Source organism: Rattus norvegicus, chromosome 6 (assembly GCF_021556685.1).
Source record: "Rattus norvegicus strain SHRSP/BbbUtx chromosome 6, alternate assembly SHRSP_T2T, whole genome shotgun sequence".
NCBI lineage: Eukaryota > Metazoa > Chordata > Mammalia > Rodentia > Muridae > Rattus > Rattus norvegicus.
In genome coordinates, this window is record NC_141539.1 from 97,331,450 (window position 1) to 97,343,980 (window position 12,531).

A 12,531-nucleotide genomic window follows, 5' to 3' on the forward strand; every position below is an offset into this window, starting at 1 on the left:
CTCACTGATTGAACATTCTCATTGATGTTTAGGACCTTACTAACTTGACCAAGCTCCCTCGCTTAAAGGATTTATCTCTGAATGACCCTCAGTATAAATCAAATCCAGTGTGTCAGCTGTGTAACTACTCCACCCACGTGTTGTATCACCTGCCTTCTCTTCAACGACTTGACACGTTTGACGTATCAGCAAAGCAAATCAAGGAGCTGGCAGATGTAAGTGTGGTTGCAATGAGGTATCTTTGGCTCATATTGGTGTAGTTCATGGCTTCTTTCTGGTTGGGTCCTCATAGGGCTGTCAACATGCGGTCAGTTCTCGTCTCCTGTTTGCTCTTGCCCCTTCCATAAACAGAATGTTTCACCTTAAAGTGTACAGATTATAACATTAATTCTGGAATTCGGTAGTCAGACACAAATGGGGAAACTGATGTTGGAAATAGATTTTTTTGATACACGATTCTTAAAATTATTTTAGAACAAATTAAATGTAGTATTTTAAAATCTTTTCCCCTGCATGGAAGAAATTAAGTTTAAATTTCATAGAAAGTATGTCTGGACAGAACTAAAGGAGTACAAGCAAGTTGGTGAACACCTTGCTGCTTGAGATGTAACCTAATAGCCTCTATTTTGTCTGGCAAACTAAGCTACTTAATCCTCAAAACATGATGGTGTTGGAGATTTAAGAATTTATTTGAAATCCCTTTACCTGTCAGTGACTCACATATATTTGTATTGGATTTTCCATTTACCCCAAATATTTAAAATAACAAGAGACATCGTTTTCCAATGTTTTTCTTCCTTTCACACACACACACACACACACACACACACAAACACAAACACACAAACACACAAACACACACACACACACACACACACACACACTAGATGACTAGATGTCAGGTGTTTGCTCTGATGTTCTCCACCCTATTTTTCAAGAGGGAATCTCTCACTGAACCAGGAACTGATCTTTTGGTTAGACTGGCTGGCCAGTTCTTTTTGACTAATGTAATTCTCAGGCATCATTTAACTTGTATAGTTCGTAATGGGCTATTTAATCAATTTGTTATTATTGTGAGTTAATAGGTGAATGGTTATTAAGTGAAGTAAATTTAAGGTTGGATATAATTACATTAGAATGATAATTTAATGGTATTATCAGTCTAAAAGGAGTTCACTTAGAGCACTGTTTCACAGATTGGGGTGATGGCAATTTTTGAGGTCAGGCTCTTAAAAAGTGAATTATATTCAATTTGACATTTACTTTTAACTCTTTTAAATTTGTTTTCCCTGAATTAATAAAGTAGGAATAATGTGGCTTAATATTTGCTCCAGTATTATGTCTTTTTAGCTAAGCATACTGCTTTATAAGTTAAATAAGTTAAATTGTATCTGTGATTTCTTTACTGGAAATCTTAGAAATAGACATTCATATGCCTCATGCTCACATATTAAAAATAAAGATGCTCTTTGGGATTTTATGTCATACCATAAATTAAATACAAAATCCTGCAGCACTGTCATGTCTCTGTCTGCATGAGCATTTCTGATGGAGCTGGCAAACTTGCAGACTTATAAAGAACTGTTACGTTTACAGAATTCCACAGATAGCTATAGCTTAGACTTCTATTGCTGTGATCAAAACTCTTAGGGAGGAAAGAGTTTATTGCAGTTTACTCCTTGCAATTTATCTCCCAGAAAAGTCAGGGCAGGAACCTGGAGGCAGAAGCTGATGCAGAGGCCATGGAGGAATACTTCTTGCCAGCTTGTCCCCCGTGGCTTGCTCTATCTGCTTTCTTACAGCACCCAGGACCACTGCCTGCAGTGACCTGGGCCCTCCCATATGCATTACCAATCCAGAAAACACACCACCAGCTAATCTGGCTGCACATTTTCTAAATTGAAGTTCTCTCTTCCAAAACAACTCTAGCTTGTGTCAAGTTGACATAAAACTAGCCAACACAGCTTCCTGTAACTTGTTTTATCTAATTTTTTACCTTCAGTCAACAGCAATGAAAAAAATAATGTATTATAACATGAGAATAAAAACTGTTCAGAGACATCTGAATGAAGAACTTGAAAAACTGAATGACAGGAAATGCAAGTTACAGAAGCTACCGGAAGAACGGATAAAATTATTCAACTTTGCAAAGAAAACAGTAAGATTTAATCATGTAAAATTTTATTGGTCACAGTGTAGGAAAATTATCCAAACACCTGGTAAATCCTTAATTCTACTGCCCATTCACTCCTACCGTGTGTGTGTGTGTGTGTGTGTGTGTGTGTGTGTGTGTGTGTGTGTGTGTGTGATTAATACTGAGATTTGAGTCAGGTTTATTCTAAAAATACTTTGGTTCCAGATATTTAACTGAGCTGCATTCTATGTATAATTTTTTAAAGGTATGAGACCTCCGTTCTGATCTCCAATGCCCTTATACACACACATACACTCACACATACATAACACACTCATACACATTCAAACACACATACTCACACACACAAACACACTCACCAACACACACACTCAAACACATGTACTCATACACACAAACACACTCACCTCACACATACACACACACTCATACACACACAGACACACACTCAACACATATACACACTCACACTCATACATACACATATACACCTCACACACATATACACACACATATATACATACACACCCACTTACAGATCATACTCACACATACATACATACACACACTTATAATACGCACACATACATACATACACACACACTAATACACATTCACGCCCACGTACATACATAGACACTGACACACTCAAACACACACACACACACATACATACACACACTCACACACATTCATACATTCACATACTCACAAACATACACACACGCAAACATACACACACTCACATATACATTCACATGTACACATATTCACAGTCACTCACACTCACATATACATACACACTCACACACTCAAATATACACACTCACACATAAATACTCATACATACACACACATACACACTCACATACACATACATATACACACTCATACACAGGTATACACACTCACAGGTATATAATGGGGAACTTTAAATCAGACTCTATTTTAGTAGTGTGTGTTTTTTATGCAGAATAATTAGATTACTTTTATTAAAAGTAGATCTTGAAAAGTTAAGAATCATTTACTTGAAAACAGAACCTTGTGAGTGTAAAATTTTCTGTAACTTCTCAAAAACATGAAGAAACAGTGGATTCAGCAAATGGTGCTAGAAAGCTGTCAAGGTACTTAGGAGCAGGGGAGCTGGGTGCTCTGGTTTGCACTCTACCAAAAGTGTCAGTGGGGATAAAATTAAATGACAAAATATCAAGAACAAATATGTAAATGGATTGATTTAGCTGATCTCAATCTGCCAAATACTAGACATTGCAGAGAAAAGAGACTTAAGTTCAATTGCAAAACAAAAAGTGAGATGCTGTTGTGCTACAAGGCATTATTCATAAACAGTATGAACACGGGCTAGGGAGACGGCTCAGTAGGTAAAGTGCTTCCTGCACAACATGAAGACCTGGGCCCAGTTCCAAGGGTACATATAAAGGGTAGCCATGGTAATGCGTGCTGCTCCTCTTAGAGCTGGGGACATCCAGGCCAGTGAACCTTGGCCACCAGCTGAGGTACTTGGCAGACTCCAGCACCTTCCTTGGCCTTCATATGGGGCCTTCGTTCATTACACATAACCACACACCCATAGATTTAAAAGTAAAAGAAGTAAAATAAAATGTTTATGGAGCATAGGTTTAAAAATATATTTAATGGCCCTTTCTACTACTGAGCATATTTTTGTCTTATAATCAGAATGAGATTCTTGAAGTACAATGTTAATTAAATTTAAATTATTTAATTAAAAACCACAGAAAGACCAAATGTCAAAATCCATTTTATAATGTCCCATTCTTACCTAGAATGCTTTACAACCAAATGGATTTCAGAGTTTGGAGGCTTTCACATTTTGGAATGTTTACATGAACTCTCAATGTCCCTTATCTGAATAAAATATGTCCAAAGTTTCAAATTTGGGTGCACTTCAAACTTCAGCCACATTAATTAAAACCAGCAAACAAGGAATGGTATATATATTATATAAACTGCATGCATTGTTTAAATATGTAATTTGGTTATAGCAGCCAGATATAGCTAACTAGTGAAGAAATATCACTAACTACTACATTTCTGTTTGCAAATGTTTTGCATTATAGTTTATCTTTAAGTCCTACAAAAGATTTGCCCTAGTCTCAGACTTTAAGGGAATGACACAAAGGCTAGGTAAACAAGATAAACAATATTTAAAGCAATATTTTAAATATCCCAATTAGTGCCAAAAAGCCTAATATGGACAAGTCCCAAAATATTAAAATCTGACACAGTGTGTAGTTTTGAGCTGGTCAGATACTGAAGCAAAAGGAAAACGCTGTCTCCCCTTTGTGTGTTTTCAATGGTTTATCTCTCCATACATAGTTTTAAACAATTGAAACACTGAATAGTTATTATGCTAGAAATTACATTATATGAAGTGTAAGGTTTTATTCACAAGCAGACCAGCATTGATGGTAATTTCACCTTGGCTTTACGAAGCAAACACAACATTTCACAGCCTGTTTCTTTAATGTTCTGTGAAGAGACAGCCACCCTCATCGTTTAAACCCATCACTCATTCAATGGACACTAGCTGAATTTGCACCAAGATTGAAGCCGCCTATTTGGCTTTTATAAAGCTTGGGCTTCTTGGGTTTCTACTTTGACCATTTTTTTTTTTTTTTTTTGGTTCTTTTTTTCGGAGCTGGGGACCGAACCCAGGGCCTTGCGCTTCCTAGGTAAGCGCTCTACCACTGAGCTAAATCCCCAGCCCCCTACTTTGACCTTTTAAACTGACTAATAGATCTAACCACAAAATGAAATCTGAATGGAGGCCTTGCCTTAAGCATGTTTTATTTATTTTTTTAAAAAGATTTATGTATTTATTTTATATATGAGTACACCGTAGCTGTACTCAGACATACCAGAAGAGGGCATCAGATCCCATTACAGGTGGTTGTGAGCCACCTTGTGGTTGCTGGGAATGAACTCAGGACCTCTGGAAGAGCAGTCAATGCCCTTAACCGCTGAGCCATCTCTCCAGGCCCCATGTTTTATTTTTAATTTGCTCTTTGGTTCGTTGACTTCCACAGTTAGAACGGGAACTGGCTGAACTCAAGATCTCTGGCAAAGGGCAGAGTGATACTGCACCAGAGGCCGAGAAAGCCCGGAATAGTGAGACTCTCACACAGGAATCGGTTCTGCAGCAGAAGATACTGACCAAGCTGAATGCCCTGGACGACAGAGTCATGTTCTGGAACAAGAAGCTACATGAGTATGTTTGCTGAACTGTCTAGTCAATCTGATTGATAACAGGAAAGAATAACCGTGTTGGAGGCCAAGAGTTGAGCTCAATTCCTTTGCTAAATGGGAGAAAACAGAACATGAACTGTGTTGGCACACCAGGTTCCTAGGGGCTGGCCCACTCAAAGCTGGGCTTTGGCTGAAGCCATTTTCAGTTAAGCAGAGTGGCTTCTTCCCCTCCGCATGGTGTCACATCTCTGGTTCTGTCTGCAAACTAAAAGCAATTGTGTGCTCCTTAGCTGAGAAACCCAGCAAGCTGGGGACCGAACCCAGGGCCTTGTGCTTGCTAGGCAAGCGCTCTACCACTGAGCTAAATCCCCAACCCCCACACCTCAGTTCTTACTGTTCACACTGCTCCTTCATTTGTGGGGACACTGGGTAAATGGGTTCCTAGACCCCTGTAATGATCTTAACAACAGGACTTAGCATTTGGAGGTGGGGACTGCTCCATGCAGGCGACCCTCCCGCTAGCTCTTCTGATGGAAGTCCTATTAGTCCTGCTGTGGTGCTGAGAATACTTTGGTGTACGAAGACAAAATGGCCTGTCTAGGATATGGCAGCCATGCTTTTAGACCGGGGAGAGTCTCAGCTTTCCATCCTCTGCAGGAGGGTAACATCAGTGGGGCCTTCACTGCCAGAGCAGAATGTCTTGTTCTGGGTCTAACTGCTAACACTCGTGTTACTCATCCACTGGAAGTGAGATGTAACTGATACTAAAACGCAGGTTCCATGCTGACGTTCACGAAGCCCATGAACGGACGGCTTTGCTTCAGTGCTGTCTGTGACTTTCATATCCAATGAATTTTGTGTATTTTGTCTGTGGTAGAATTGAAGCAATTTATCGTACTGAAGTAAAACAGAAGAAGAAGAGCCATGGCTTACTGACCCCATTTCTGCTCACGGAGCTGGAGACCGTGGGGAACATCCATTTTGAGGAAGGCACTCGAGCTGATGAATGGTAAACCTGAGCTTTAAGTAGAGCTCCAAGATAACTGTACTTAAGATCGATCCCGAGCCAGGGATCGCTTTCAAGACAGTTCTTACCTAAATACTCATCTGCTGACACTTTGCTGTCAAGCAGTTTTCACCGGTACCTTTGTCTCACTACTTTATCATCATCGCCACACCCCGGACACCTCAGCGGGGTCACCCCTCACCCATTCTTCTTAGCCAGTCAGCAGGAAAAGTAAATGGGAAGTTTGTAAAGATTTTAAGGGTTTATGCCCACTGTTGTCCTTGTGATGTTTATGCAGTTGCTGGGCAAACAGCCCTGGATTCTGAATTCTGCCTGAAAACCAGAGCAGGGCAGATGGCCCAGCGGGGGGCTGTTGGGGTGTTGAGTGGGGCACATTATGGAGGCCTCCTGGCTGTCCTGCAGGCCTGTAGTCGAAGGGGAAGCCGTTTGGGAGCTAAGCTAAGTCAATGGTTCGTGGCCCTTGGGTGTGGGAGAAGGTACACAGAGCCAGACTCCAGGCTGCGGGGTTCTCTGTATCACAGCCAGCCAGGAAACGGTCTGGGCAAGGTAAGAGTGAGACTCTGTCCAGGCCAACTTTGTCAGCTCTGCTGGTTCTACTCCTGGAGTCTGACACCACGTGGCTTATTATAAGCATATTTAAACAAAGCAGTTTGTTACTGTTTCCTTGTGTAATACAATCTCTGATCCACAAGGAGGCACAATTACATCAAAACCTACTTTGAAGTGCCTGTCATTTCTGGCAAGAAAGTGAGTTCTAGAGACAGGTTGCATGTGTTAGACTAAGGGCCTAGGGAAGGATCTGCCATGGTCTGGGTCATACATTTAACACAGAGGTCATTTGGGCTGTTAGTCACCTCCTGCATTGATAAAGCCTTTGCTTGTAAGGCGCTCTAAGCTATGAGTTCAGATATGGAACTCAAACCACCCATGAGGAAGCTTCCCTTTGTGACTGTAGCCCTCACATCCATTCATTCCAATGGTTACAGGGTAAATGTATCTTATAAAGGATCATTTGCTTCCTGGTCGAATGGTCCATCTTCCGGTCTTAATGTTCATTCTGTGCATTTTAAGACAAGATTGTAATTTTATAAGAACAGCCAGATGAGGGCAGCAGAGAGCCGACCAGCCATTGCTCAAAGCTGATACATCTTCCTCTGGTTCTCAGATTGCTTTTCTTCCTGGAAGATCTCTGAGGCTTCAAGAAGGTTCCTTGAGTGCTCCTCACCCAAGGCTTCTTCTCTTCTAAGTCTTCACTCTTTAGCATTTGTTATATTCATGGCTTTATATATTATTGAATGTCCACTCCCTTTGGAATATAAAGCCTTGGGAGAGAGGTGGACACCGCCCTTCTCACTGTGTGCCCTAACTGAGGATAGACCCAGAGACAGTGCCCAGTGTTGATGATGACCCAGGGTCTGATTCAGCAAGTGTGTGAGATGTGATCAGGTGTGCTAGAGGGTGAAAAAGAGTGGAGATTGTCACTCCTGCTGTTGTAACTACAGGTTGGGGCCAGGGGCTGAGTAAATTAGCTTTGAAAGGCCCTTTACATATCTACACTGGTGTTTTGGAAAACAGTGGATATTAAAATCTGGGTACTACAGTTACATTTGGATAGAAATGATTATTTGTGTATGAATACATACATATGTACATACATACATACTTATATACATGCCAGATAAAATCATCTAAGGACAGTGGAAACAAGAGAGCCATAATTTTGGTTCCTGGGGAAATGCAAACTTTCCAAGTCTATTGGAGACTGGGGAATAGCTCAGTGACAAAGAGCTTCTTCCCTGCAGGCAGAAGGTCCTTGGTTCAATCCTTAACACCATAAAAACATAAAGTAAATGAAAATTTAAAAAAGGAATCACTTCAGGGAACCAGAAAAAAAGGAAAGAAAAGACGAAGGCCTAGCCTGCAGGAAGGCAGCAGGAACTATGGCCACACTGAAGGTAATCAAATCACCATGGGAAGGAGGACTGTTCAGGTCCTGACATTGTCTTCAGGTAGAAGGACCAGATAACAGAAATAAAAGTAAAACACATTTTACTGCGTTTCAAATTTTAGCACCTTTTCTGATCAAATGTGCCCATTGGAACACAAATGCAGTTACCTTGATCTGATGAAGTATGTTTAGGAAAAATATCACAAAATAGGACCTACGAGTTTTATGGCACGGGCGTCATTTCCTTCAGCATTTTGAGGGCAATCTCTTGTTCTGCTTTATGTGTGTATTCTGTATCCCCACATAGGTTTAATTCCTGCTATGAACTAATTCTTTCACGTTTCTGCACCTGGGACTTCAGAGCATACGGCATCACAGGGGTGAAAGTCAAGCGTGTCATTAAAGTCAACAACCGTATTCTGAGACTGAGATTTGAAGAGAAATTCCAAAAGTGTTTGGATCTAGAGGACATACAAGATTCAGAGTAAGAATCAATTCTGTAATGAGTAACTGTAAAAAGCCTGCCTTTGTTTCACTTTGAGGGAGAGAGAATATGAATATTCCTGTCTTAAAAGTTAACATATAAAAGATGCACCCTGCTAGGAAATGTAGTCTGGTCCTGTGTCTCCCATGGTCAAGATGACCTCACGATCCATCTACACTGAACCTCTTTCTGATTGTGGGGTAGAAGCACTGGAGGTTTTAATGACATTGGAAACAGGAAACTCTCACATGGTGTACAGTTAACTTAGCAATGGTTACGCTTTTGTGACATTAACTCTCACTCTCTTTCTGCCTCTATTCTTCCTAAGGAGCTATCGAAAGATGCTGGAATGCCTCTTCTACGTCTTTGATCCTGAAGTGACAGTAAAGAAAAAGCATCTGCTACAAATACTTGAGAGGGGATTCAAAGACAGCGACACAAGCAAGGTAGCACACGCTCTCACCCAGAGTACTCATGGGCTGCCCCTGGTCCGGTGTGTCTCCCCACCCCTGCATCACTGTTTACTGCAAACTTCTGCTCCTGTTTCCCAGGAGTCCTCCATGGCTCGCTCTGCCTGTCTGCTTTGACTTGGTTCTTCTCAGAGTCCTTTACTGGTGACTTTGAAATCTCCTTTAATTGGCTTTAAACTCAACACGAACCTCCAACACTCCTGTAACTCCATGTTGAAAACATCCCATTCCCTCACTTCAGCTGTGCCTTCTAGCTGCCACCGGGCTTTCTATTTCCTTTTTCTGCCACCATTTCTTTCCTCACCGCTAATACTGCATCCTCGCTGCATCCCTGAGCTCCAACATATGCAGCCCACTCCCCTGCACCTCCTGATGAGGAGCTGTAGCCCAGCGTTACAGACTTTGCTAGTTTCTAGTCCCATACTTGGAATCTCATAATCTCTCCTCACAGATCTAGGTTGCTTACTCAGAACAGTGATTCTCTTTGCTCTTTGTGTAATAATGATACAGTTTGGAAGAAGTGAAGTTAGTCGCAACAAAACTAAGATGTCTGTGCACAATTGAAAAAAATGTCGACTGTATAGCATACACCCGAAAGGAATGGGATCCTTTACAGATGCAATACCTCGCCCCAACAGGGCCTTCCTTTTGGAGTTAGCAGGAGTCTTTCCAGAAGTGCTTGTTAAAGCTGTTGAACCCGGCACCATGCAGTGCTAACGTTGGTTATGACTTTGGCTTGTTTTCCCTGTGGAGCAAATTTTGTTCCTTAGCACTTTTGTATAGACCTATTTGCATGTGAATTTTGAATATTTAAATGAGTCTGCATAATGAACCTGCACCTGGAGGTAATCTCTTTGTAGATTTCTTTGGCCCACACAGAAATGTAAAACAATAAGCTATCCGCATCCAAGCAGGGATGCTGTTGATTTTACACTTTTAAAAGAGCCCTCAGATGGTTTTTTTCTCCTGTGCAGCCCCCTCTTAGAAAGGAAGCTGTTACCCTTGTGAACAGCCTCAGTATGTGTGAGTGCCCCCGAATCGAGTTCCTCCAGCAGAAGTATAAGGAGGAGAAGAAAAGCCCATCAGAGAGCGACCTCTACAGACACGGTAAGGACAGTGCGTGCATCTGAGGTCGTCATAAGGCCCTCGGCTCCTCCATCCCTGCATTCTTGGTTTTATCAATCCAAGGGACACTGTCCAGGTTGTCGTGTGGCTTACTCACCAATAGTGACATGCCCCTGTCAGTTCAGCCTCGCTGTCTGCTAAGGCCAGCCTTAGGGAGATCCTTTGTTGTTCATACATTTCACCCAACTTGCATATGCTTTTCAGAGGCTGCTTCTGTCTTTATGTTGCATCATAAGAATAAACTCAGAAGTATGCACATGCTAGCTTCACGAGAGAGGAAAGAGAATTGGCTTGTATGTGAAATACTCAGATAGGGCAGCCAGGAAGACTGCATGTACTTGTTCTGAGTCATCACAGTCTAAGGTGATGAGAAAGCCTGACAGGAGTTGTAAGTCATGCGGATTATTGTTCTGTAGGAGGCAAAGGGTGTGGTAGTTTATTCAGTTAGTAAATACCATTCCCACAACTTACATAGATGGCAGTGTTAAGTACAAGAACCAACCTGTAAAACACCTTGGAAGCACTTACAGGCTGACAGCCTTCTCTTGCCTCCCCTTCCACTCATCATTCTTCAGAATGTACTCATTAACAATGTGCTAATTAAATGCTTATTGTATCTCAGGCACTGTCTGGTTTTCTGTAAACCAGTTTTCCCTACATAGTGCCTGCAAAAATCAATAATCACAAAATGAAATAAAAGTTGTAGTTACTGTAATAAGTATAAATACGAATGAAGTATCAATGCATACGATAAAGAGGACAGACAGACCATCAGGCTAGGGGTTAAGGGCACTCATTCTGTTATCTCTCTGACTGACTTAGTGTCAGGTAGGCAGAACTTTGGTCTGTCCTCAGCAGGGAACGCCTGTCGATAGGAGGTTTACCATCTTAGCAGAATGCCTGCCTGGTGTGCCTGGTGCCTTGAGCTAGCAACACTTACTGATTCTTTGAGAATAACAGGATCCAGACCACAGTTCTGCTGGGATGGGTCACGGCAAGCTGTCAACTGTGCCTGGCTTCATGTAGTTAAATATCATCAGAAACACAAACTGGCTGCTAAATCAAGGCCTCTTCACTTGAGAAAAAAATTGATACTTTTCAAATCATTCTTTTTCATTACAGTTATTAGACAAACCTCATATTTACCATCTAGTTACTCCTTCTCAAATACATTTCTAAAACAGGCTGGCCTGATTCACATTTTATATCTTGTATAGAGTAAAAATAAAGAGTCAGGCCTGGGGAGATGGCTGAGTGCGTAAGAGCACGGCTGCTCTTGCCGAAGGCCAGAGTCAATTCCAGCACCCAACTGGGAGGTTCATAACCACCCTGTAACCCCAGTTTCAGGGGATCCAATATGCTCTTCTGAGCTCCACAGGCACTGCTTTCATGTGCAAACGCTCACACACACACACACACACACACACACACACACAAATAAAAATTAAAAATTAAAAATAATTTTTATATAATGCATATGTAATGGTTAGAATTTTTTCAACTTTATTGACTCATAGGAATCCTTAGTATTTAGCAGATTACAAGGATCTCAAGAATCCATGAGAGAAGAAATGTCTGTCCTTCCATTCCATAGATATGTACTTAGTACCTGTCAGATCTCAGGTGGAAGAGGCCAATGTCTCAGCAGGTACCTGAGTTCAGTCCAGGACCCGACACAATAAGAGACAGTGCATACACACAGAGACACAGACAGAGAGACAGGCAGAGTCACACACACTCACACACAGAGACACAGACAGAGAGACAGGCAGAATCACACACACTCACACACAGAGACACAGACAGAGAGACAGGCAGAGTCACACACACTCACACACAGAGACACGGAGAGACACGCAGAGTGACACACACTCACACACAGAGACACAGACAGAGAGACAGGCAGAGTCACACACACTCACACACAGAGACACAGACAGAGAGAGACATGCAGAGTCACACACACTCACACAGACACACAGAGAGAGAGAGACAGGCAGAGTCACACACTCACACACAGAGACACAGACAGAGAGACACGCAGAGTCACACACACTCACACACAGAGACACAGACAGAGAGAGAAACGCAGAGTCA

The 12,531-nt window shown here is 41.7% G+C and overlaps 1 protein-coding gene across 23 annotated transcripts in view; it reads left to right on the forward strand.

The window, feature by feature from the left end:
• The window catches only part of Lrrc9 (leucine rich repeat containing 9), an 88,748-nt gene that overhangs the window by 19,221 nt on the left and 56,996 nt on the right, over window positions 1-12,531 (forward strand). For all 23 annotated transcript variants that reach the window (XM_087552730.1, XM_087552731.1, XM_087552720.1 and 20 more), the window contains 7 exon segments: window positions 33-215; window positions 2,003-2,158; window positions 5,221-5,402; window positions 6,258-6,389; window positions 8,663-8,839; window positions 9,168-9,285; window positions 10,284-10,416. In XM_087552730.1, the coding sequence (XP_087408856.1) occupies window positions 33-215; window positions 2,003-2,158; window positions 5,221-5,402; window positions 6,258-6,389; window positions 8,663-8,839; window positions 9,168-9,285; window positions 10,284-10,416 (1,081 nt within the window).